This window comes from Astatotilapia calliptera, chromosome 7, assembly GCF_964374335.1.
Source record: "Astatotilapia calliptera chromosome 7, fAstCal68.1, whole genome shotgun sequence".
Taxonomy (NCBI): domain Eukaryota; kingdom Metazoa; phylum Chordata; class Actinopteri; order Cichliformes; family Cichlidae; genus Astatotilapia; species Astatotilapia calliptera.
Genome location: NC_137428.1, coordinates 24973533 through 25001042, shown reverse-complemented (window position 1 = coordinate 25001042; position 27510 = coordinate 24973533). Strand labels below are relative to the sequence as shown.

At 39.5% G+C, this 27510-nt stretch overlaps 2 protein-coding genes across 4 annotated transcripts in view; one reads left to right on the top strand and one right to left on the bottom strand.

Annotated features, from left to right (window-relative positions):
• bmpr1bb (bone morphogenetic protein receptor, type IBb) overlaps nucleotides 1-24241 on the top strand; it is a 55595-nt gene extending 31354 nt beyond the window's left edge. Inside the window, exons 6-16 of the mRNA XM_026173854.2 lie at nucleotides 7110-7438; nucleotides 16277-16436; nucleotides 17284-17386; nucleotides 17643-17745; nucleotides 18991-19081; nucleotides 19162-19306; nucleotides 19615-19807; nucleotides 22226-22523; nucleotides 22620-22795; nucleotides 22883-23013; nucleotides 23975-24241. Of these exons, the coding sequence (XP_026029639.1) occupies nucleotides 7351-7438; nucleotides 16277-16436; nucleotides 17284-17386; nucleotides 17643-17745; nucleotides 18991-19081; nucleotides 19162-19306; nucleotides 19615-19807; nucleotides 22226-22523; nucleotides 22620-22795; nucleotides 22883-23013; nucleotides 23975-24100 (1614 nt within the window). The 5' untranslated portion in view covers nucleotides 7110-7350 and the 3' untranslated portion in view covers nucleotides 24101-24241. The remainder of the gene's footprint in view (nucleotides 1-7109; nucleotides 7439-16276; nucleotides 16437-17283; nucleotides 17387-17642; nucleotides 17746-18990; nucleotides 19082-19161; nucleotides 19307-19614; nucleotides 19808-22225; nucleotides 22524-22619; nucleotides 22796-22882; nucleotides 23014-23974) is intronic.
• A 1129-nt stretch (nucleotides 24242-25370) lies between these two features.
• unc5cb (unc-5 netrin receptor Cb) overlaps nucleotides 25371-27510 on the bottom strand; it is a 124838-nt gene continuing 122698 nt past the window's right edge. For all 3 annotated transcript variants that reach the window (XM_026173823.2, XM_026173824.2, XM_026173825.2), the window contains one exon: nucleotides 25371-27183. In XM_026173823.2, coding sequence (XP_026029608.1) covers nucleotides 27024-27183 — 160 coding nt within the window. In that variant the 3' untranslated portion in view covers nucleotides 25371-27023. The remainder of the gene's footprint in view (nucleotides 27184-27510) is intronic.

The following is a 27510-nucleotide window of genomic DNA, read 5'->3' as shown; positions in this document are numbered from 1 at the left end:
ATGTGCTCTTTGACTTCCTGCTACAGCCCAGACTTTAAAACCAGACCTTAGTAAGCCAATGACGGACTGATGTGCTTCTTTGCCAGAAAGTTTAACAATCGCCAGTCTAAAAGCTTCCAAAATTAAACAACAATGTAGTGTAGTTATAGTTAGCTTTATCCTGAAGCTACTGCTTCATCCCATCATTTGACTCTTAATAAACAAATCATATTAATTATTGAATATTTCTGTTTTTATAGAAGATAATGTAGTCTAGTGGAGCGGGGTCAAAGACAGGCAGGCTGCCTTAGCATGCATTCTAAAAATACAAAGTCCATGAGGCCAAAGCAAAATACTTTCCAACAAAACTTTAACCAGACAGGAACAACTAAGGGGAGATTAACAGAAACACTGAGAAAGAACACAGGAGAGACACACTGAGGGTTAATCAGGGGAATAAGACAAGGTACAGGTAAAACCAATCAATTAGATGGAGGACAGAAAAGCAGCGCAAAGGTAAAACAGACAAAAGACTACTAAAAAAAAACAAGTAGTAACAGGAAAGCAGACACCAACTTAACAAAAAAAAAAATGCAAGCAGACACAATGTGGGCCAAACTAAAGAAATACAAAAATAAAATGCCCAAGCCTGAATGAAATCAAAACAGAATAATCCCTCTAACCAAATTCAGAAAACTAGAATAATCATAAAAACCAAAAGACAGCAAAATGTATTCCTAAACAAAACTAGGGCTCAAAAGTAACAAAATATGCAGATTAGCTAGGAAATCCAAAATAACCCCAAAAAAACCATGACCCTCAGTGGCTAAACATGTAATTGAATTAAAACCACAGCCAAAGAACAAAAACTGAACGTTGTCACAAAATAAGCTGCATGGCCATGATGAAAAGGGACAAGCATACAAATTAAAAAGAAAAAAAAGTTTAACTCTGCCTTGTATTAACAGTTCAAGCTGGGCTGGTGATGTAATGGTGAGGGCGGTATGTTGTCGGCACACCATCATTAAAATACAACAGTCCCTGAGTGTTGTTGCTGACCATGTCTATTATGACCACATTGTCTCTCATTATCTCTCATTATTATTAAATGTTTATTTACTTTAAATGAAAGAAACAAGGAAAGAACTTCAGATAGCCCTGATGTGTAGCATAATCAGAGGTGTAAATTAGAGCATGCTTGAAGAAATTTAGTGTGTAATGTTTAGTGCAAAATAAAAGGGCAACAAGAAAAGAACATTGTGTAAAAAAAAAAAAAAGAAGAAGAAGAAAACAGGTGTCTGAGGGAAGAGAGCCACACAGGAGCTGAGCTCTGAGGGCTTTTATTGAGCTGGCACACTGGTCCCAAGTGCTGCTGGTGTCACTGGAAACGAGCCACACCAGCCCAATAAGGGCCGCAGATGAGACCTGCCACACAAACAGGGCTAAAGAAGCTAGAGTGGAGTGGGTATTCACCTTATTTATGTCATAAAAACAGGCAGAACTGGATTACATTTTAAGATTTTAATTTGATTACACAGGCAATTAAGCAAGTACTGGGTTTCGTAAGATCTCAGATTGTGGGAATTTGCATTTTACAATTGAAATATATGTAGGGGTATGACATTAAAAAATGTTTCCGTCATGATAAAATAACTTATTCACAATGCACTATAAAATGCAAATACAGCTTTACATGTCCTCTCTGCATTCATTTTACTTGACTAGCTGGAGGCAGTGTGCAGTGAAAAGTTTATGAGGTTCACAAACTTTTGACATTTATAGTCTGATGAAGAAAGTGCACGGTTGCGACAGACTTAATTATTACTTGCGAACCGTGCATTTAATGGTCGTCTTGATGCCGTAAATGCTAGTACGTGGATACGTGTTCCCAGAGAATTTCAGAGGAGTTTACAAGCATTGTTATTTTCCATCAGACAGGTCAGATCCCGAATCAAACATAATTGCATTACATATTCTATCACAAGCTTTTTAGTTTCAGTTTGAAACTTCAGATGAGCATTTAACAGCCAGCACGAACCCTCCAGCGTTTTGTCATTAACAACAATAATATTGGCTGAGAAAAGTGATTCAACAGAAGTGTGATCATGTTTCAGTGCTCTCCGTTGTCACGTCGTAGTGTCATGAAGAAAGAGACGGTGAGACGGCCTGAGTGAGAGAATGAGACAGCATGACAGACAGAGGGAGGGGAAGGAGGGAGAATCTGGCTGTGACAGCCTTTTCACTCTTTATGAATGGAGTTTTTCTTCCCACTCAGCATTCTAAAAAGTATTCGTCAATCTCAGCGCAGTGATTTGGCCCTACTATTGTGGGAATCTTTAATATTCATGAAGATCTTTCTTTTACTTGAAGGTTGAGGCTTTGCTGGGGATATTCACATTCTCCCAATATAGTTACTGTATATATTTATATTCTGAATTATCCTTAGAGATTCAGTAGAGAAGGTGTCCTGTCTACACATGGGCATTGTTAAGTCTTAGCATTGTAGGCTGTAGCCTATTTGGAAATAAAAAAAAATCCAAAACAAATACATATAAAACAATAGAATGGAACATGGTCTTCGCATTATTTTAATGCCTCACGCAGGAGTAAAGTGACGGAGAGTTAAGGTGCAGATGAGACACCAAAAGAGTGACCAAGGTTCTGTTCTATTCAGTTTAGATTTAGTTATGCAGCACTAATCAAAAGCTGCCCCAAGGTGCTTTAGACCTCCTACAATATAGTATTCTGGAGAAAACCCCAACAATCAAATGAACCCCTATGAGCGAGCACTACGCAGTGGTGGCAAGGAAAAAACATTTCTATGCTGATGACATTCAGTTGTATGTCTTTTAATCCTCACCAGCTGGATAGGCTGTTTAACCTTGATTTGTGCTTGGCCCTTCAGTTACCTTGACCTGAGCTTGAACAAAACTGAGGCCAAGATCATAGCGCCTCCCGATTTACATTCTGAAATCAGTCAGACTCTTACTGCTTTTTGTTCAGCTGCTAAATCCAGTGTTCAGAATCTTAATGCAATATTTGATTCCTTCCTCTTGCATGTAAAGTCTCTTTTTATCTCAGCTTCTTACCAAATGCACTGCTGCGCGCAGTGTTCAATCACATGCTCAGAATCTGCTGTTCCACCTACAAAACTTAAGACCAGGCGATAGAGCTTGTCAGTCTGGGCACCAAGGCTTTGAAAGAGTCTGCCACTAAAATTACATTTAGCTGACTCTGTGGAGTCTTTTGAAAACCAGTTAAAAACCTTTTTGTTTAACCAGGTACCTTCATTAATTTTTAATTAATTACATATCTTAACTTGTTTTTGTAATTTTTATGGCATTAAATTTTCTTATTTATTTTACACTTTTTCGCGTACATTACTTATCTATATTAAAATACACACAGGCAGGCACGCACACGCACACACACACACACACACACACACACACACACACACACACACACACACACACACACTCAACATATTGAATGCTTGTTTGATGAAGACTGTCAGATTGATAGAGTTTGTGAGTATTGTTAAGTTGCTAATTCTCATCTTCACGTTTATATAAGACCACTAATTTCACTGTTGATTAGACAAAAGCTGTGATCTCAGCGATGTCACCTGGATCTCTGAAAACTAAAAGACAGAGCAGTAGTTCAGCTCCATTGTATCAAATGTGGTTAATAATCTTTTCTTATAACTCAATGAAGAAAGGAAGCTAATCTTTGTCGTGCTGGATGATGAAGATAGTGTCACGCTTTCCTGACTCTCGCACCCCGATTGGACCATTTGGTCTAGACAGCTGTGTTGTCACGGTAATAAAGTGCTTTCCAGGATTCGGTGACAGCCGTTTTAACGCTGAGCTGCTGAAAATCCTCCTAATTTCACAGAGCTGAGGGTCAGTTTGGCCCCAGCTGAAAAATCGTTCAAGACACGCATTCCATCTTCTGAGAGTAATTTCATCATCTGTGTTCTGCCATGGCTTTTTGTTTCACAGGTTAGCGGTGATTTTTCACAGTCATCTATCCCGTTCCTCTTGCTGTGTGATGAAATGCGTGCCCGCTTCTTTAAAGTCACTTTCTGAAACAAAAAACATGGCTCATTTTCATGGTGCATTGCAATGCTAGTGCGGGTATTAAAGTAGGGTCTCTGTTTCAAAAGAAAATGTTTACTTTATGAAATGGAGACAGATTATTACAAACAATGCAATAATTGATCTCTGACTGCTAGAGGGCAGAATGTGAAGCACATAAAATCTGCAAAACGAAGTGACAATAATCTCTGAGCTAATCTACTCTCCACACAAGCCCTCCAAGTAGCACAGCACCCAGTTTACTAAGCCAGAGCTATGGTAGAGCAGCACCAAAGAAGTTACTGTACCTAAAATGGCAAGTGAAAGGGGCTCATACAAGTATGTGGTTTATAGAAGAAACAAAAAACAAGAATTTTTTAATTTTATTCAGGTAAAAGCAGTAATTTGTTCTTTTCAAATAGCTTAGTGTAGTGCAGTTTCCCTCATGTCATTTTGCTATTTTACCCATGCTATTGTACTGCTATTTTACTGCTCCTTTTCATGCTTACTGGAATCATTTGGGATTTATTGGAACTGTCCTGAATTTTTTAAGTTACAGCATACAGCAATAAAGCAACAATATTGTCAGAAAAGAGCAGTGAGAAGAGGGTTTTTGCAATGCATCGATGAGCTCTAATCAGAACCAACAGGGAGAAGGAAAAATCTTTAGTCTGATGAAGAAATTTTGAGCAGACATAAAAATAAAATGAGGTTATAAAAAGATATGTCCCAGGATGGTCACCCAACCATTCTAATAAAAGTGTCTCACTGGGGACATGTGCATGCACGCTTTTTTGGCTATGTATTTTTTGGCCCATGAAAGCCCTTCTTCGGCTTTGTGACCTTTTGATAACTCTGCATAATATTGTGCACAGGAAAGTACATCTGAATCAGTGGGTGTCTTTTGACCTAAACCCACCCTGTGGTCAGAGCATATTTCATCGCAAACAAACTAGACAGTAATAGTTGTTGCACATTATATTTCACACTGTAAGCAATAGTCATTAAATGAGTTCTTCATTTATTTAGGTCTGCAGCTTCTTAAAGGTGCAAGGCTGCAAGGCCTGCAAGAGAACAATTTATTAAGGAAAGATCAAGCCAGTACAAGCTGAAATATTCAATCCGTGATATTGACCAAGGTGTAATTCATACATTTAGAACAAAAAAATGGTTAAGATTATCATAGATTTTATTTTCCTAGAAAGACAGAGCCACGTAGGGAATTCCCATTTATTTTGAATTGATGATTGATCCTACAGCTGACTATGAGACAAACAATTTCTCAAGCAGTATAAATCATCTCTAAATATGTGTGATAGCAGATGTGCTATCACACAGGAAAGGAAGAATTAATTTAACTGAAAATAGCTCTTGCAACCAGTCTGCCCCACTTTGAACCCCTTTGTTTGGTGGAGTGACGCCCACCTACGGAGCTGCTTACTCCACTGGGCCCCCCATCACTGGCCTTTGGGCCCAAGTAGGCTGTGTGAGAGTCCAGAGAGGCTCCACGCTGGGCATTTGATGGAGCGCAGTAGGGTGTGTAAGGTGCAATGACCCATTCACATTGCTCCCCACGCGTTCATGCTCCAGAATAGTCTGACTTATCACATGTAATACACAGAGATGCACAAATCAGGAGTGACAGCTTTAAGGCTGGAGCACTAAAAAGACGAAGAGGCTTCTGGGAGCCGATGTTCCCACCCAGTGAGACTTTCGGAGGGGACAGTTGTGGGTGGAGAAGCCCATTTGGCTGTTGTTGTTTTTGCCTTCTTTTAGCACCACATTTGCTTTTGTTTGTGTCCCCTTGAACCATTTGGAATGAATGAAACTCCACCCAGAAGACCCATACATACGGCATGTGATTGTGGAAATTCTTCCCTCTCGGAAATGTTTATGATTTCTATAGGCGCTCTTGTAGAGTTGACGCAATTTGGCACACGGCTTAGTCAATCCTCTTGACTTTTGCTGTGCAGTGTGTCCCTATTATTATTCATGTTTCTTCTGTTCGGTTGTAAGTTTGCAAGTGTGCTGGATTAGTGTGAAGTTGCAAAGTTGTGGCGGTGCCTGGAGGTGTGAGCTCTAATCGCCTCTAATCACCTGACGTGTGATGGGCTGATCCCTGCTGAAGCTCTTCGCGTGGTTGTGTTTTCACCCCTTTAACACACAGGCTCACTGGAGCAACTGAACAAGATTGAGCCTTCATCTGCACTTTAATACCATACTGTTAGTTACAGATTAATGCCTGCGCGATTTTTGCCATTCACACAACACCTGCGTCTGCAGCTGTAGCTCAGCACACTTTAGGTCAAGATGGGGTTGTGGAAAGGTCGGTTTCTTTTCCTTTTTCCCTCTGATGATTATTGTGGAATGCGTCGCCTTTCTTCTTCAACTATCAAACAAATGAAAGGTGCAGATGAAAGCCTTTTATTTTATAATCTTTCTTAAGATTTTCTAATTGTTAAGTGGGAGACTTAGATGCCATTAAATAACCTCTGCGGTGAGAAAGACGTAAATGTCATGTCTGGAGCACTGGTGCCGAGCCAAGATGGATAACCTGCAATAACCTATTTGTATTAACAACAAATGCAAATTTTCCTCTAGATTCTTGCTTTAGTTGTTCATACTCTCTCTGCCTTGCATGATTTGATATCAGTTTGCTTTACCATAGTATATATACACATGTCCTCTGTAAGTTTATAGTCTTGAGTTCACTCTGTAGCTTCTGTGTCTCTCTTGGCATGCTGTGTGTTTGCACCAGTTCATAATGGCTTCACTGCTACCTTTCACACCTCACGGAGCCTCATGCTTGCATCCATCGCCCCGGTTCACCCCCGAATGCCCCCTCTGCACTGCTGTCTTTTCTGGGTATGAGGGATGAGAAAATTTGCACCGTGTGCCTGTGTTGTAGCAGCACCTCGGGGATGTGTAGATATACTCAGCTGTTCCCTCTGCGGTGGACATCGAAAGGGCTGGACAAATAGCACAGTGAGAGAGCAACAAAGTAACACCCTCCTCCCTCTCTTTTGCTCCCCCCCCCCCCTCTTTTCTCAGTGTCTGTCTCTCCCAGGCTGTCAGTGTGGAGTAGTGCTGGAGGCTGCAAGGCGACTGTGCTGTGGGAAGTTGCTGAGAGTGCTGAGGGGGAAGTCACTCACAGAGAAACACTTGTACAGAAAAAAGCACTGAGCCTCTTTCACCAGAAGGATATAAAGTGCACTCTCGCACCTCCTCCTTGTTGCGCGGGGTGTGTTCGCTGTGCCAGGACCTCAGGGGCTTAAGGAAAGTTAATGCTGGCATGATGGTGGTGTTGCTGCCTCAGGAGTGGGCCTGGCAGGCTGTTCTCCTGGTGACTGGACTAGCATCACTGAGGCCTGGGTCTGATGGTGAGTGTTTTGATGTTTCTGCTGTCCTGCTGTCTTTATGTTTTGATTAACCATTTGGCTTATATCATAGGCATGTTTTCTTCCTGTGTATGTTGAGACTAGACTGGTTATGCACTTCTTTTACTGGTTGAGTTAGAAGCAAGTTTTCACATGTTTTATAGGCGATATCATACGCTGACAGGTTGATCGTGCTAGCTGTGCACTAGTCGGTCTATTTTTTGCCCTGGGGTATTTATGATGAAAAGCTATTATGATCTCCACAGGGGCTGCCATGAAAACCGGTGTGCATTTATCTCCGCTGTCCTGTCCACCCCCCCACCCCCCCAACCCTCATGTCCCCAAATCCCCGTTCATGTTTTGAATTGTTTGAAGATGGACAGCCAGTTGTCTTTTATTATGAATGCCAGCAATGTCACAGTGCCCCGTAAGGTTGTGACAAGCTGAACTCCCAGTCTCAAGAAAATGACGCTTGGTTGGAGTAGGTCAGTATGGGTATTACCATGTTTAGGTGGTTTTCAGTTTTTATTGCTATTTGCAGATATTATGACACATAAATCAACACTTAAATTATTTGTTTAAAATCTAAAAATTTCAAAATTAATCAATGAATTCTGCAATTTTTCATGTTGCATTTTCTTTTTCTTAAAACCTTTTACACCAACTATTACAGATAATTTAAAAAAAAAAAGTTAGTCCTAATATTAAAAAACAGAAACATTAAAAAAATCATTAGTTGCACCTTGACTTTCATACTTCGTAACAACAGAGTTTGGTGTCAAGCTATAAAACCAGCATCTGCTTGCACACAGTAACATGCAGTGTTTATAAATTCTGCCATAAAGAGATGGTCTGGAAAATTTCAGCATGACTCTTAGCTGTGAGTGGATTTCCCTTAAGTGATAGATGGCATGCCACTTCTCTCATTTGTTCACCCAGTGCTGTGTTAGCCTCATCTTGCTCTCCGTTAGTTAAATTGTTTTCTTAGTATAGGATAGGGGCTCATTGGAAAACGGAAGGCTTCAGAAAAAAAGTTGCTCTTGCTGATGAATCCTTTTTAGTGAATTAGCCCAACTCAGATCTAAACTATGCGGGTTACTGGAGCAAAACTCATCAAAAATGCCTCCGAAGAGCAACATTGATTTTCACTCTTCCAAAACTGCAGCGTTAACTAACTGGAGGCAAAGTGTCTGCTTATTCCTGTCAGCACAGACTGATAAATACTTCCCGAAATGAAGCTGAAGAGCTTCTTGGAAAAGTTTTATACTAAGGTTATTCTTGAGCTTCCTTAGTTTCACTCCCCTATGCTCAGCCTTTTCCCCCACTAACTTTTATCAATACCTTTTCTGTTTCCCCTGTGATTTGATCTTTTAAAGGTCACCCAAATGAGTTTAACATGTGGGAGGTAGCCCATAAATCTAAGTAGCACAGCCAGTTTGCCACCTGTTTCCCTAGGCTGGTAAGGTTCACAGAGAATAGATGAGTCCAAACACTGTTCATCCTGTGGCAATGCAGTGGAAATATAAAAAATATGGTCGGTTATAATAATAAGTTAGGCTTTTTTGAAACTGATACATTGATATGTGTTAATTTCCTCCTAGCTATATTTTGGGTTAGGTTTTCCCCATGTTTGTCACTGATCGATAAAATATCTGTGGTATCGCTGCTGTTTCAGCTACTACCATTCAAGGAAAAAATGAACAAAAGTTGACGCGGGAGAAGTTGACATGGTATGTGTTTGGCTTAGTGACGTGAAAATATAAAAGGTCTGAAAGCTTGCTTGAGTACACTGGAGGAATTCTCTTGAAAGATGTTTATAATCAGGAGTCTTCACTGAAGAGCTGCTACTAAAGTAACTTGCCATTTATATTTTACTTCCAGCGATCTTCACATATTTGAAAAATGTGCATTGAACATGCAGTGGTTTAGACAGCCTGCAGGAAAACCTGAATAAGTTTAATGTTCTGTAGGTAGTGTTACATTTTTACTGCAATTAATAATTATGTTATTTATACGAGACAAAAGTCTTGACTAATGCACGTACTGCATACATTATTTGAAGTTATCTTAAATGGAGATCGAGCATTCTTGGATGCTCAAGGAGGATGGTGCCTAACTCAAAATCTTCCAGACAAACATGCAGAGGTTTTTGCTCAGTACTTTGCAAGGACAAAAATTATATGCAACAATAATATACCTTTCCTTTGGAACATGTTTGTGAAGCTAAGCGCTGCACAGTAAGGTCAGAGTGTAGCGTGGCGTAGCGGTCCAGCAGTACAAAACAGCAGCAGTTGGTCCTCAGCAGGACCGAGCTCCTTCAGCGTTCTGTGTGCTGCTTCCTGTCAGGATGTGGATACGGTTCCCCCACACAGAATTTGATCCCCAGGCAGATGTGCTGCTCTAGCGGTCAAGCCTGGGAATAAAAACTCTATATGTGTGTGTCTGTGTGTGTGTCTATTAGTCCTTCATGTGAACCATGTTAATATATCTGCTTTGTGAGGTTTGGAAACTTGGGACTATTTTTGTGAGTTTTAAGAACGTACTGAAGGGACTACTAAACCCTAGTTGAATCCTTTTGAAATATGAAATTATATAAAAAGGCCCTGTTGTCTAACAATTAGTTAACAAAGTTAACTATGTTTGCAGGCTTCAGCTGGGATTCTTACTAGACTTTAGAGGTGGCAGCAGGTGGATTTTGTGATTGTGCAAAAGTCCTTAGTCAAAGGCAAACATACTTGAAAATGGAATATATAAGGCAAAAAGAGAGTTTGTGTAATTTTAATGAGCTTCAAATTTAGAATTGGGTATGAGCACCTTTATTATTCCCCACAGCCTAAACTATATTAGCCAAGCTTTCTTTAGGTATCCTTCAGTAATAGTTGTCCAGGGTTTTTGGAGGACATTCAAAGCTCTTCTTTAGGTGCTGCGTGCTTCTTCTTTTTTTTTCATTTTCTGCCAAGATGATTCCACACTGTTTTTGTCTATCCGGTTATGCTTTTAGCACACAGACAGTGTGTTTGAGAACATTGTCACTGCTGAAAAATAAAGCTGTTGCAACCAGATGTTGTCTAGATGGTATTACATGGTTGATCAAAATATGATTTGATAAGATCCCATCAACACTGTCTGAAATGTAGTTTTTGACAGCCACCCTTCCACTGAGTGCTACTGAGGCTTCAGTGAACGGTAGACTGATGAACTGAACGGTCAGATTTATCTCTCAGGTCCTGCATCAGGTGCATTTGGTGGATTTTTTCCTATGTCTTATCAACATGATTTTCAGATATCTGCTGGAGATGGTTTCTTAAGACTGCCACTTTTCCCCTCAACTAGACCAGTTTGCTCAATTTTCTTAAGGACACTCTGTACAGGATACTGAGAAGTTTTTAGCTAATAGCTCTTTGGGAATCATGTTGTTGGTGCAAAAATACTTTTTATACTGTCAAACTGTGTTATTTTTGTCATTTTCCATAGAGTCAACTAAAGAAATGGGAAGAAACTATGTTTTTTAGACATGCTGCTAGTAACAAAGAGCCTAAAGATGCATTTTAAAATTGGTTCCTGTAATGTCTAGACACAACACTGATTCATCCCTTCATTAAGGTGTCCTTTTATGCTTGACTGCACTGAACTGGGCTGAAAAAGCATCCAATGTTCATAGAAAAACTTTGAAAGACCTTCAAAAAGCTTGGAGAGCTATTGTTGAAGACCCCTTTAAAACTTTACATGGAAGTCTGTAAAGCTCCTTGAAAGCAAAACATACGTAATGTAGGGGTGGCTCAAGATTTTTGCGCTATCCTGTATGTCTTCAAGTTTTTCACCCTAAGATACTACTCTCCTGGCTGTACTTTCATATTTAACATATAGACATGTGAGTGTACTATGCTATACTTACAATATACAGTACTTACATAGATTAAACAACCTTAAGTACAAAAGAGAAGCGTCTGCCCACATTTCCTTTTTTTGGGGGGTGCAGAATGGCTAAGGTGACATATTGTGGTGGCGCTATGGCTGCAGTCTGTAATGAACCCCAGAATTTTTCAGTCGCTTGTGGCTTTTTCCAGTAAGTCCAGACCACATGAATAGATAGACGAGCAGTGAGACGCGTTGATGGGAATTGTGGGCAGATAATGTTAAAAAAAAAAAAGAGAGAAAATGGGTTTGAGATGAGACAGATACACTTGTGGTGTCAGCACCTACACCTGTTTCTTGTCTATCAATGTGTGTGTTCGTCAGCCAGTGTGTGTCTGTCTGCAAACATTTTGCAAGATTCATACAATTATATGCAAGATTAAGAAGTTTAGTGCATCTGCGCACCCTATATATAGGCCTCTGTGTCTCTGTCTCTTTATGTTGCTGGCATCTGTTGTGAATAGAGCAGTTATTTCGTCTGTCTGTGTGTACATCTGCCTGTGTTTGAGTATTTGCATGTGGATATAGCAGCTCTTTGCTGTATTCACACCCATATGTAGAATTTAGTTTCTGACAGTGGAGCTATTTTTTTTTTTTTCGAGGGTGGGATTTGAGAAAAATGCAGGGCAGGGTCAACTCCATAAATTTGTCGTGGCATTATTGCTCTGTCTGGTGGGAGCCCCTGTCAGTCCTTCAGAAAGGCAGCCGATAAAGAGAAAACAGGTTGGTGGAAGCTGTGCGCTGGAAACCGATGACCTGATGTGGGTGTAGCAGCAGCAGAGAAGAAGAAGCGAAGAGTGTGGAATGTGCTCCTCGGACACTTTCTTGTGTGTGCGTGTACAATATGCGCACATGTGTGAGTGTCTCATGTGGCACAGGCCTTTGAAGCCTGTAGGGGGTTAAGAGGAATGAGAGTGCAGTGGCAGGGTGGAGGAGGATGTATGGGCCCTTTGCAGGTTGGTTGTGACCCCCTCAGGGTCAGAGTGCACCCGGCAGACAAGGGGGAAGATGCCTCTTTTTGAGAAGGTGATTTATCATGGCCACCTGGAGTAACTTATCCTCCTCTGCACCCATGACGAACAGTTAACAGTCTGTGCAGTGGTCACAGCTCACAGATTCAATGCCTGTTGTCTAGTCTGTGAAGTCTGCTCCTGTTATACAGCTCTGTTAATTGGAGTGCTTATTTTTCAAGGCATGCAAACCCCGTCACATCCCATTGTTGTTACTGTTTTGATTAAAATCTTTTATTTGTAATAAAGAAAAAGGAAAGTAAAAAAAGTTCAATGAAACAACAATGTAGCACCTCAAACTGACTCAACTTAAAACAATCAGTAAAAGTCGAACATTTGGTTAGAATAAGGAAAAATGGAAGCACGTCTTCCATTAGAACTGCCAAAAATAAAGACGTTCATTTAAAAAAATGCATGTCTTAAAAAACGTTTAAAAAAAACACACCCAAAAAACCTAACAAACAGAACATGTTATCAAGTGGGAATTTCCATGATTCTTCCATGATGGCTCCCATTTGTCATTGCTGCCATTATAAGATTGTTACAGAGGTCATAGTCATGCTTCGCTTAGCACTATAAAAAAGGAAGGAGGTTGTGTCACAAACAAGGCCAATATTGCTCAGTCACAGCCTTCAGAAATGAACAGAAATGAGAAACATGGTCATAAAGGTGGCAGATAAACTACCGTCAATAATGCAGACATGTTTGGAAAAGTTCAATCCAGTGTGGAAGCGCTCGCATTTACAGTGCCACTGATGGTGATGAGCTGTGACTGAAGGCTCTCCAGCTGGAGTAATTCACCATAATTACACTTCGCTTGCTCAGAGGGTGTGTGTGTGTGTAATATTGTGTCAGAGACAGAGGAGCTGCCTGTGGAATGTGTGAGGGATGCAGATCAGGTTTCTGGGTGACCTTCAGCGTGCTACGTCGCTGACAATGCAAGTTTGTGTGAGGGTCCATGTAAGCTTATGCATCTCCAAGACGAGAGTAAATATAAGGAGGAAACGAAACGAAAGGTGGGCAGTATATATATGTGCATACATGGGTGACAGTGCACTGGTGTAGTAGTTTAAAGTAGTTCATAGTAATGAGTCAAACTTAATGTGATTTCCAGTCACATTAAGTTATAGGACACAGAATATTAGTAGAATTTGATGCCACTCTCCTGCAAATACAAATAATGAGGAGATAATGAGTAAATAAATAAACCTCCAGGGTCTGCAGATGGAAGTTGGGATGTTGAAAGGCTGGAAACAGCAGGAAATGATGAAAGGTGGTATTGGCAGTGAGATGTAAGAGAGTGAGGGATGAGACATTCTGCAGCTAGACCACCTAATTGGGAGAATGCATGTGACACATTATGTGAGAGTCAGTGTGAAGAAAATGTCACATCTTGGTTATTTTCCTGTCTTTAGTTTAAGAGAGGTAGTTTCTCTTTGATTTTTTTCTTCCCATCATTGAGGCTTTTTAGTAATTTGTTGAACATCAGTGACTGTGCAGTAAAATTACTCATATGTACAGCAGGCTTTAAAACTTGTTGGATAAATACTTTCATTATGACTTCCATAACAGACAGTTTGTATTGTAGTGAGGTTGAGGGCCCATCCAATAGTGATTTTCGGCCTTATCTATATCCTCAATTTCAAATTGATGGCAGCAACATAACTATATTTTTAATGAGATACCACAATGTCTCTGTTTAAACACTTGATACATTTTCTGTGTTCTACTGTGAATAAAATGTGAGTTTATAGAGCTTGCAGATCATGTTCTGTTGTTTAAAATTTTTACACAGCCTCCCAACATTTGTTTAATTGGAATTATATATTGGTCCATCAGTCAATGAACTGGCGGATACGATAGAATCTGCATACTTTGTACAGCAAGCTATAAAACTTATTGCCTTCATGTCAAACAATATGTGTAATCAAGCAAGTTTATTTATAAGTACAAATTGTTTGAGACTAATCTGTTCATAGCCAAATGAACTGTTTAGAAAATATGTAATCCATGTGCTGCTCTACGTAATGCTCATTTTTGTGTTTATGTCATTGCAGTTAAGTGCTGTCATGGTACAACGTGCACCTTGTTTACCAAAAGATTAAGTGACTCAGAGCTCTTCAAGACAGAAAGTTCCTTACAGACTCGTGAAACATTCCATTCTTGTGTCCTTGTTTTGAATATTTGCAAAACAGATGTGATAAAGAGACCAAGGCCACTGTGAGGGAGGATCTGAACACCTCCACAAACTTCCCCTCTGACAGAAACCGCAACACAGAGTGAAAGGACACAGTCCCACTTAAAGAATAGTCACTGTATTTGGTATTGCAATCTGATTTAGCCTTTTCATCACGTACTCCTCTGGAGGATTAATCATGTCTCCCTTTTGATGCCTGGTTGGCTTTCTGGCTGTTTCTGCCCTTTAGATCTTGTTGCATCTATCAGGGGGAAACTTTTCTTGGATTTGACTAACACTGAGCGCTAACATGGAAATGGGCATTCTTGATGTCTTGAAAGCCTTGACTTTGGCTTCACTGTGTATAATCTGTTAAACAGGTTAATTTTTTTAATATATATATATATACATACATACATACATACAAGGAAAATAATGTGAAGGTAAAAGGAAAAGTGAGAATCGGACAGAGAGCAAGAGAAAGACATCCATCTAGTGTGGCACAATGCTGTTCCGCTCTTTGACCACAGTGGTCTTTGGGGATTATCTGCTGTCATGACTGATTTTGCACTGAAAGACTTTATGCAGCTTCAGCTACTTTACAGTAAGAGTGAAAAAAAAGCGCATAAGCTGCACAGTTACTTTTAATTGAAAAATGTTTCTATACCAATGAGCAGGGTTATTATAGTGTGTCATACTGGTTTAAATAATTATACGTCTTTTGGAGATTTCAGCTTGCATTCTTTTTTAGCCCAAATATTTGTTACACGTGTTTTATTAATTTTACAATGTACGATTACAGGTCATATATCTGGCATTATTCACAGTCTAAAAACAATTAAATAACTCCTTTCCATCCATGTTTTCCAAAAAAGGATTTCAAATTTTGATTTGTTGGACCACAGAATAGTTTTCCAGTTTCAGGCCAGAGAGGACAGCAGCCTTTCTGGATCTTGCTCATTTGTGGCTGCTTCTTAGCATGGTAAAGATTTAACCTGCATTTGTGGCTGGCAAGCTGAACTGTGTTCACCCACAAAGATTTCTGGTCTGGTTCTGGTGTTTCTGATGTCCATGACAGAGCCATGCTTGTTTTGAGTTCGGTGAGGATGAGAGGAACATCGAATACTGATTTTCTGACAAAGCTAAAAATACTGATTTCCAGCTTTGTCCCTTGCACACAGAGCTTTTTCCAGATTCTTTGAAATTTTGATGCTATTATGTACTGTAGATGATGATATATTCAAAGTCAATTAAACAATTTTGCATTACAGAACATTATTCCTAAATTGTTCTGCAATTTATAGACACAGTTTGTTTGCAGGCTGCTAAACCTCTCCCCTTTGTTTCTGAAAACTCTTCCCCAGCTGTTTCCTTTTAGTACCGCTTCCTTTTTTCACTCTTTTCCTCCCCTCCCCTATGAGTTTATGAAGTTTGCAAATCGGTCCATTGATCAGTGACGTGGGAGATGCAATAGATCCGCATACTTCATATTATGTTTTCACTTGTTTCCTTGATCAGCTCCTTTATCAGGTCTGCTAAACTCTGACCACTTGGAGTTAAATTCAGAACAGCAGGGTTTCTTTCAGCAGCACACTGTTAAACTCCAAACAATGCTAAGCTAGGAAGACAATTGACAGGCTTTGAAAAAGGGGATGTGTTATTATTATTGATCACTGATCACTGATTTTCCTGAGGTGCAGTGTACTAAAGTTTTCTGTCTCCTGTGTCTTCACTGTACAGCTAATATGTTGGACACTATGCTCCTGAAGAACGGGGGGAAGGGGGCATCGGATCGAAGGGTGGAGGAGAGCAGCAGCGCAGCCACAGTTTTAGCTCAGAACATGCTTTGGTGCCACTGCTACCATCACTGTCCTGAAGACTCGGTCAACAACACTTGCATGTATGCTGGACTACACACTTGCATGCTCACAAAACAGACACATACAAACTTTTAAAAAACACTGTGTTAAGCTCATTAAAAGACAACGCAAACATTTACCCGGTGTAATTAGCCAAAAGACTCATAATTGCGTGATTAGATCAGAAGCACACAAATGTTTTAATTCAGCGCCATTCTTCTGAAACCCCTGAAGCTTCGTGAGGCACAGCTTATTTCTACTCTCATTATCCATTTCAGTTGTTTGTTTCTTTGTTTCTTTGTTTTGTTTCAGAGATTACATTTTAATACTTAGTGGTACAAGGTCTATATGTGCTTAGATGCAGTTATTTAATATATAAGGATATGAATGTACTATTTGTCATCTTTGCTATCTATTTGTTTTGTGTCATTATTACTTCATCTCAATTTTTTGACTATATTTAAAGGTAAAAAATGTACTCATAAATACACATCATTTAGTGTGTAATTACATCTTCCTACAAATTGATGGATTCTCATAAGCTTAGACTGAATCCATTAAAAATATATAGACGTTAATTTGTGGAAGCCACCATGTTGCGCTGCCACGAATACAGCGGCCACGATCACCACCGCTCTCTGTCCTTCCTCATTTCCATTTCATCCTCATCGTCCTCACCTCAAGCCTCATCTCCTGAACTGAAGTCAGGGCTCTTTCACATTCAAAACATTCATAAATGTGCTAGTGTATTCCTGGTATTGTCACAATTACTCATGCCACTAGATTAGACACGCGACTAACATGCTGACAGTCAATAAAAATGATCTTCAGATCTAAATATTTATTTGGATTTCTGTGATGGTGAAATTGTGTGCATATTCTTTGTAGGACTGATGGTTACTGCTTCACTATGGTGGAGGAGGAGGAGGGGGGGATTGCTGTTCTCACTGCAGGTTGCCTGGGACTGGCTGGCTCTGAGTTTCAATGCAGAGTAAGTCTGCTGCATGTGAATGCTGCATGTGAATGTGCGTGTGTCACCCGTGAAATCTTTTTAAACCTTTATAAGCTTTACTTGACTTACTGAAGCTGTTGATGAGACCCATTTGAATAAGAATTGTCCAGTCCATTGTGTTTACTTTATACACAGTAGAAGAGCTTTTGTTATATTACAAAATGCTAACTAGCCCCCTCTCATTAGTGTTACATAGACATGCACAGTTCTGACATTTTGTTTGTGTACATGAAAGGACACGTGGAACGCACGTTCAAGGAGAGCTCTCGAGTGTTGCACGGATCAAGACTTCTGCAACAGAGACTTGCGTCCCACCCTTCCTCCACTGATGACATCAAGTAAGACAAACACACACACACATCCACTCTTTCACACATTTTTTTTTTCACATAATGAAATCCGGCCCCCTTTAAAGTGTGAGTGGCTTTCAAAACTGGTTCTTTTAGGCCACGCTGGGTTGGTGATGGGTAGTGACAGTTTAAGCTGTTACAAACCACAGTGTGGTGCTGGAGTGAAGTGGCACATAGAGAGACAGAGAGAGAGAAGGAGAGAGAGATGAAACGGAGCCTGCAGATTTGGCTTGTTCTCTCACCCTCTAATGAAAAGGACAGCCTCTCCCCAGGGCCTGCTTGAGTTTCTTGCCTCAGGACGGATGTGAGATATCTGTCCATCTGTCATGCCACAACCCACTAACTAACACACACATACACACACTTTCTCTCTCCCTCTGGCACATACACTAACCTATGTGTATTTTTTATACATTCAAGCTACCTCTGCTGTTTTGTTATTTGACTCTTTTTTTCGTAGTTTGAGCTTCATTCTTATCAGTTTTAATAACAAGGAACAGTTCTTACTATGATCTGAGGATATGATAGAACAAAATCTCAATGGGCCAGAAAGGAGTGTTAAAAAAAAGTTGCAACGCGGCTTTATCACCAAGTGAAAGATTAGCACAAGAAAACAGCAAGCGCTGCTCTCACGTCTGAGGATGAAGTCAGTTTTTAAACAGTAACAATGGACAGTTATGGTAGTAATTTATTCTATGCATTATGTTTTCCTTTAAATGTAGGTTCATTTGAAACATTACTTATCATCAGTTAATTTGCAGTGACCTTATAAGAAGTTCTTTCTCCACGAATTCTTATTGTGTTTGTGTGTGTTATTTTTTCCCCACCATGAAGTATCACTGTTCAGCCATTCGTGTTTCTGTGCTTCTGATTGACAGTGCAGAAAGTCTAGAGCCCCAGAGCTGCTTCAGACCTCTGGGGTTTCTGTAGATGTCCGTGTGACATCTGATATGTGAGATTTGGGAGCGGGATGTGATCGATAAGGCAGTAGGAAAAGGGGGTGCAGGGAAGAAATAGAGAGATGGAAGGGGGAAAACTTGTCCCTGCCAATGAGAGATATTTGGAATGACGCCCATGAACAACTGACTGTCACCTCCATTTATCAGTAGTTGTTCTGTTGACTTTCCATCTTGACCAGACCAGGATTTTTTTTTTTTTGTTGTTGTTTCAAAATCGCTAAATTAAAAAAAATTAAAAACTCTAATTTACATCTTCTCATCATTACATTTTTAGATTACCACAGTATCCAGTACATGGCTCTCTTAATTTCAGTCACAGTTTGCAGCATCATCCTTGGCATCATCCTCGTATTTTGTTACCTAAGGTAAGAAGGTCGTCTCATACACACATAATTTAAACACTTTCACACCTCTGGATGTTCACTCAGCAAACTTTCTGCGCCAGATATAAACGGCAGGAGTCACGGCCACGCTACAGTATCGATCTGGAGCAGGATGAGACCTACATTCCCCCTGGGGAATCTCTGAAGGACTTGATAGAGCATTCCCGTAGCATTGGGTCTGGCTCTGGGTCAGGACTCCCTCTACTGGTAAGCAAAACTCTCTACACCTCTGCGTCACCTCAAGGTGAGATTAACTGTGATAAAATAATCACTGTGTCACTCCATTGTTTGTAAATATATGCAGAATATGCAGAAGAAAATGTCACACAATGATTTTTAGTGCAGTAAAATATCTGAATTACATCAACCTGTTCGCTCGTATAAAACTTAAACAGAGCAAGATGCTCAGAAGGAAGTTTTTCTATATTTATAATGAAAAAAATGGATTTTAAAGAGACTTGTCTTTGTAAAAATGGAATTTATTTTGTTTTGTTGTTTCAATAATTTGTTTCCAGGTGCAGCGCACCATCGCCAAGCAGATTCAGATGGTTAAGCAGATTGGAAAAGGACGATATGGAGAAGTCTGGATGGGCAAGTGGAGAGGAGAGAGAGTGGCTGTCAAAGTCTTCTTCACCACTGAGGAAGAAAGCTGGTTCAGAGAGACTGAAATCTATCAGACCTTCCTGATGAGACACGACAACATACTGGGTAAGGTCCTGAAAACTGCGAAGTGAGTGTAAAAGAATGAATGCACTTAGTTAACAGTGAGCAGCGGTTGCAATCAGCACAATTAAGGTTTGTTTTTGTTTTTCTTCTCAGAGGTCAGTTAGGGTCAGGAAAGTAGTTACTCTGCAGAATGTGTTAATGTTGCAAATGTAATGGTAAAGACAAAAATCCAAGAAAGAACAGTCAGTTGCTGTATTAAATGTATGAAAGTTAATTTAAGAAGAAAAAGGTGAACTTCCAAATGGTACATCCATGAATACAGGAATAAGGCCATAAAATAACTAATACCAAAAGGAAACCTAAAGTCCAAGTTTGATATGCAATTTTATGCAAGTGCATAAAAGGATCGACAGTTCCAAAAATAATTTCCCATTCCAAGTTGGTGTCCCATGGAGCCCTGGCACCCCCATCTGTTGCCATCCTGGGCAGGCGTACCACGTGACTTCCACAGACGACCATTCTAACATTTCCATTGCTATCAAAGTCGTTTTTTTGGTGGGTTATTTTGGAGTTTTGATAGGGGACCATCTTGTTTGTGCCACACATTTGTTTTTCTCGAAGTATCTTGATGCATGTCCTCAGATTCAGCAAAGACTGATTTATATCACCTGCTTCAGGTATACTAGTGCCTTCTGCTCCTGTCCTGCCAGGTCGCTCACTTCATGCCAAGTCCACCAGGCACAGCTGCCTGACACTTATCTGGTTCTTATCCTGGAGAACATTCTTGCCTTTTGCATCAAGAGGGGCCTGAGCCAGTTTAATAATGAACACACTGTGGGAGCGATTGGACTTTCTGTTCAGCCAAGTGTTTGCAACCTTCCTCTTTTTTTAACCTCTCCAGAACACTTGAAAAGCCTCCTCTGCAGATTTGACTTCCACCTCCAGACAACCAGCCACGTACATGATGTGGGCTTGATTGCATCTTTCCTCCAGGAGATCGTAGATGTTGTAGTTGTAGATTTCTACATAGGAGATGAAGCTGCTGTAGCTGCTGTCATCATCCACGCCATCTGATTTAGAGGCCTCATGGCAGCAATTTCAGGATCAACCTTATAGGAACAGACAAGTTGTTGTCCCGTCTTTGGCGCTCCAACAAAGCATCTACTTCAGTCTGAATCTCCATACCATTTTTATCATCAGTCTTAAATACATATCTCTTGGCCTAGTAAGGACCTAAACTGTTCAAGATCATGTCAACGAATAGTAATATAAGAAAAAAAAGAAAAATCTCCACAGTTCTTTCACATGTTAGAGGAATGCTGCTGTAATGAATGAAAGGAATCTGTCAGCATGACTCTTTGGCAAATGTGTAAAATTACTTTAATAGTTATTGTATAATCATATTTTCTTTTCTTTCTTTTTTTTATGTGGATCTATTGTTAAAAAAACAGAAATTTCTGCAGTAGTGAGTGATAAAATATGATCTCTTCTGGTATTTATTTGCTTTTTATTACTTCATTACTTTGGTATGGTATGAATAGCCACAGGGGAGGACTTTATCAGAAGGAAAAGCTGTAAAACGTTTGAAAATTCAGGTAAAAGTCCAAAATTTATGCTGTCATTCCAATATAGAGGGCTGGATTGGAGTGTCTCAAGCCAATTCTGGCCCCCAGGCCTTAATTTTGACACCCCTGGTTTAGGCTCTTCTTGGAACTCATTGACTGGACTGCTGACTTAGCCTCTGGGGTTAACGACTAATTTCTGGAGTTTCAGAGGGCTCTGGAAGTTTTGATAACTGAGTGCCAATGTCAAAAGCCCGGGAATGATTGATGGTTGCACATTTAGTATTTATGCATCTGCTCAAAGGGCTATATTTATATTTATGTAGGTTTTATAGGTTTTTCAGGTTTATTAACATTTGATTTCTATGTTAATGTTAAGACGATTTAGATTTAAAACTAAAAAGGTCTCATTTTGTTCTGCTTCCACACTCTGACATTAACTGTGGATGCCAGTTGCATGCGGGTCAGACTTTGAAATCTCTAGATTTAGAGGAAAGGAGTGTTGGGTTTCTCAGAACTCATTGTTAACAAGTGTAGCAATTAAAGTCTGAACAGCAAGCTGTCATAGACAAAGACAAAAAAAATATGAAATATCTGTAAAGATACACATTTTTTCAACATGTTTCCAGGGAGATATAGCGATACACTGGGTTTTGCATTTCAAAAGCAGAGGTAATAGCTGACTAACAAATGGAAAATGAGTATTAGAAAGAAAAAATACAGTGCATGGTTCCTACTTCCATGCACTATGTTTGATTGTTTTGGAAGTTACACACACAAATGGATGTTCAGTGACTGAGCACAAGTTGGTGAAATGTCCCCAAAAGTGAATGAAACCATGCGCATTGATTTCTGTGTGTATATTTTAATCCCCTCACACCAGCTATCTAATCCCCAGGATTCATTGCAGCCGACATCAAAGGAACCGGCTCGTGGACTCAGCTGTACTTAATTACAGACTACCACGAGAATGGCTCTTTATACGACTACCTCAAGTCCAACAGCTTAGACGTCAAGGCTCTTCTGAAGCTTTCGTATTCCTCCATATCAGGCCTTTGTCATCTCCACACTGAGATCTACGGCACACAGGGCAAACCAGCTATTGCACACAGAGACCTGAAGAGCAAAAACATCTTGGTTAAAAAGAATGGATCCTGCTGTATTGCAGACCTCGGTCTGGCTGTCAAGTTTAATAGGTACACAAGACATTTTGAGTCTTTTGAGCGTTTACATTAATACTGGACGATGCTAAAAATTCTTTGACTCGTTCCTTTTTTTCCTCCCTGTCTCAGTGACACCAATGAAGTGGATATCCCTCCTAACCTACGCGTTGGAACAAAGCGCTACATGCCACCTGAAGTACTGGATGAGACCCTCAACAGGAGCCACTTCCAGTCTTTTATAACAGCTGACATGTATAGTTTTGGCCTTATTATCTGGGAGATGGCCCGGCGATGCATCTCTGGAGGTGAGGAAGATGTGTTTATTTTGACTTGAAGTGTCTTAATATTTTATTAATGATAATTAATGGACATTTTCTTTCATTAAACTCCAGGTATTGTGGAGGAACATCAGCTTCCCTATTATGACCTCGTCCCGTCCGATCCTTCATATGAGGACATGAGAGAAGTGGTTTGCATAAAAAAACAAAGACCTTCTTTTGCTAATCGATGGAGCAATGATGAGGTACTCTTATCTTTATCCATTTTTAAAACTTAAACTTAATGGCGTTTATGTGTGAACGTCATTACATCAACATGGTTACTTACATGATCCATGTAAATCCATGTAAATATGCATTAATCTGCATTCTAAGTGGAGATTTCTGCCTCATAGTATGAGAGAAATGATGCATTGAAACAGCTGTTATTAGCACAACAGCTGTTAATCATACACTTTTCCAGAGTATTCTTTAGTGCGTATCATTCTTCCTGTCTGTAAACATGATGCCTCGAAATGTCTTGAATGGATTCTGATGAATCTTTGTAGCAGTGTAGATCATCCACAAAGGTCATTCAAGGTCAAGTTTATGATTTATTGGTCGGAAATTGAGAAAAAGGCTTATAACTTAGAAACTATGATGAAGTGTGGTGTGTATTGTCAAAATATAGAAAGCTTTGTATAAGGATTTAAAATAGCATTTCATATTTCACCTTTGAAGTGATTCTACATTGGCCTTTTTAAACTATGTTATTTCTACAACATATAGAGGGAGCATACAGGGAATGATATATGGGGTTTCTTAATATCACTTTTTTTTATTTCTGTGTTATGTGCATTACAGTTATTGATTATAACCGCTTTTTCTAATTGATATTTATTATTAAATGCTACCCATTTATTATATCCACATAAATAAAAAAAATAATTATACTCAAAATGATATCAAGTATATTAAAATGGGTTTCAGCTTGGCAAATAATAAAAAGCCTGCACTTTGCACATAAACACAACGCTATTCCCTTTAAAAAAACAAAGTACAGCCCTGTTTCTAAGTTATAGGTTGACCTTGTAGGTCTCGGTGGATGTAAGGTACATTTTTGCTAAACATGTTTTTGCATGCCCATAAATAATTAGTAATCATGGATTAAACCATTTGCCTAAAATGTGCTTGTATTCTTATGCATATGGTCGTGTGTGTCTTTAGTGTCTACGACAGATGGGGAAACTCATGTCGGAGTGCTGGGCTCACAATCCAACTTGTCGTCTCACAGCCCTAAGGGTGAAGAAGACTCTTGCAAAGATGTTAGAGTCCCAAGATATCAAACTGTGACAGAGAGTCCACAGAAAAGATATCATCTCCCAGAGTCTCATCATTACCACTGGCACAGGCCACTCAAGCTGGCCAGAAGAAAGGGAAGAAGAAAAGAGAGACTGTGAATAATAGAACAAATATAACTGACAGGGAGGATGAGTGATAGAGATAATGGTCACCGTAGGGCCAGAATAATGATATATACCAAAAAATTTATTATATCAGGGGACATCTGCTCTACCATTGTCTGAGGCGCCTCTCCCTCAGTGTTCAGACTGTGCTTTCTGTGAAAGCTAAGTGGTTTCTGGTTCCAGACTGTTCAGGGGGCCTTGCAGGACTAAAATCTGGAGGATGCTCTTGCGCTGCTCCTCTAAAGCCATATAGCAGTATTCTACGGGCAGTCTTTTGTACTGTCAAAGCTGCTTTGTGTGTGTGTGTTTTGCTGTTTTGTTTTTTTCTGAGTCAGCCGCTGCATGCTGTGATATCACAGTGGACTTATGACGATGATAGTCATCCATTGACCTCAGTGTAGAAGATGTGGATTCATACCATTATTATTATTGCTGAACAAACAGAAACATGATTAATATATATATATATATATATATATATATATTAAACAAATATACATGCATACACACACACACACACTCAAGGTGAATCAAAAAAGAATCATCTGATTTCTGATTTCAGTGTGCTTTAATTCAACAGCCGGAGACAACAGAGACAATTTGTGAGGTTCATGTGGTTGTTTTTGTAGTTTGACTATCGTATGGATATATACCATCCGTCCATATTTAGCCTTTTAGTTTAAAATGTACAGGATGGCTTTTGAAACCAGATGATTCTTTATAACCTGTGTGTGTGTGTGTGTGTATATATATATATATATATATATATATATATATATATATATACACACACACACACACATTTGTGTGTGTGTATATATACTTTGCTATCCTGCATCGTCTCATCTTTCTGGTCACGTTTTTTTTTTTTTTATCCATATGAAGCTGATCTGAAATCTATGTATTATTGCCTTGTTGGATGGTAAAATGCATTTTTGATCAGTGTCTATACATATATATATATGTGTGTCTCATCCACTCTGCCACTGTAGCACGTGCCTTATTTAATCTGTACATATGCAAGTAATGAAGGTGTATGAGTGGATCTGCAGAACATTCCCTATTAAAAAAAATATTTGAAAAATATATCTTGAAAGCCCATAAGGTTTTTTTTTTTTTTTTAAACACAGTCTCACAAGTCAAATGGTCGCACTCCATTTTCAATGTTGCATATAAATATAATTTATTATTAGTCTTAAAAATTCTTTCTTACAGTTTGTACAATAACTTGACAGATGAAATGCAAGCCGTTGCGAGGAACATCATGAGTGCAAGAAACAGACAGGCTACATTCTCACTATACACAATATTAATCATGAAGCTGAAGAACAACTAGGGAATGCAAAGGCTAGCCCACTGAGAATGTAGAGATTGTTTCAAAGGGATGCAAAGTTTGCATAGACGGCTTCAAGAAAACTGGGACAACTGCCATTCAAAAAAACAAAACCAACCAAGAACACTTGTATGGGCGCAACTGCTGCTCCATAAAAGGAATGTCACATTTACAGATCATTTTTATGCACAGAATCAGTGTCATCGTGATATTGATGGCTTCTGTAGTGAATGTACAAACATCGTTGTCTGAGTTAAAATCTCTTATCCTCCAAAAGTACGCATGAACGTCGGTTGATTGAGACAATATTTAGATGATCACCTTACATGTCAGGTATTTGGTAAAAAGCAGTTGTTTTCAGTTGGACTGGTCCTACAAAAATATACTGGTTTGATTTCCCTTTCTGCACCATCTCCCTCTTCGCTCTGCCTGGTATCTTATGTGAACGCGACATCATCATGAACGTCACACAAATTTGCATCACTCATGACTTTTTTTTCAGTCTGGCTAATTTCCCATATCCTTTTGTTAACAGGATATACGATATGTAGAGATATGTAGTTAGCCAAATGATCCTGCTAAAAAAAGAAAAGAAAAAGAAAAGCAAAAGCAAAATAATCACCAATGCAACTCAAAAATATCACCCATAATAGAAAAGCAATAATTATACATAACATGACTAAAAGTATTAATAGTAGTTATAACAACAGTTAAAAAACGGTGTAATGATTATGATCGTTGAGTTCCCTCTGTGTTATAAATGTGGCCGACAGAAAGAATAGTTACAGCGCCAGGTGTCCACCAGGTGGTGCTGTAATACAGTCAAACGCAATGAAAGAAGAAACGAAATACGGTTCAGTAACAGACAGCATAAGATACAAAAAAAAGACATGTATAAATAGGCATATCATTAAATACTATGTTGTCACAGAACACATACTTTTCCATGGAGTTGCCATGGAGACTGATTTTTGGAGAATGAGACGTTCTTTCGCCGATCTTCCTCCTTTGATCCATTGACCTGTCACTGTTGTGAGGGCATCATCCACATCTGCACAGTCCATCCGAATAAACCGGAAACATGTTTCCAAGGAAACCATAGCCAAAAATATCAAATCATTCTTACAAGAGAGGGAGAGAGAGAGAGAAAGAACGAGGAGAGAAACAGCCTGAAAATGACTGGCAGAGATTCTTGTTTACTCTCCAAGTTTTCACAACCTTTGTTGCCAATATTTAACTGGGTCATGGCAGGGTAGACCTGGCTGTGACTATCTCCTTACTTCTTTGAGTGTACACACAGGCAGCTTCTGTGAGTGTGTGTGCGTGCATTTGTCATCGAGAATGACTTTTCCTGCTTTTTTTTGTTGTTGTTTTTTGGGGTGTGTGTGGGGTGTGTTTGAGGGGGTCCACCCTCTTTTCATATTCACTTTGTGTCTTCTTCCTCCCTGGAATGTCACTTGTCCCTGGCAGGCAGATGTCAGTGTTCAGTCACCGCGGGAACAAGGCTGTCATGGCGTCCCATCTCCTCCAGTACTTGGGCAAGGCGACTGAGGTTGCCGTCAGGAAAATGCTGGGCCTCCCACAAGTCCAGGATCACTCCAGTGGGGCTGGATTTGGTGGCAAAGTAGTTAAGATACCTAAAAGAGTGATCATGTGAAACCAGAGAGAGGTAGGTTAGAAAAGCAGACAAATGGTTAATAGAGAGGAATGAGTTTGCTTATTAGTAATAAAAAACTCGTTGGTGTGCTGCAATAATCTTTTCATCATCAAATACTTTAATTCTTACTTTCTATTTTTTCCTTCTATACACAGTAACCTTTCTGGTCAGTAATGAGATACTGTGGGCATGAGAGGAAAGCAAAGTGAGCACTGATATACATCCTTAAATGTATTTGCAGTCTATGCAGAACTAATGATCGCTTTGTTTTCTTTTAATGACTTTTGCTTTGGCTTTGAATTGATAT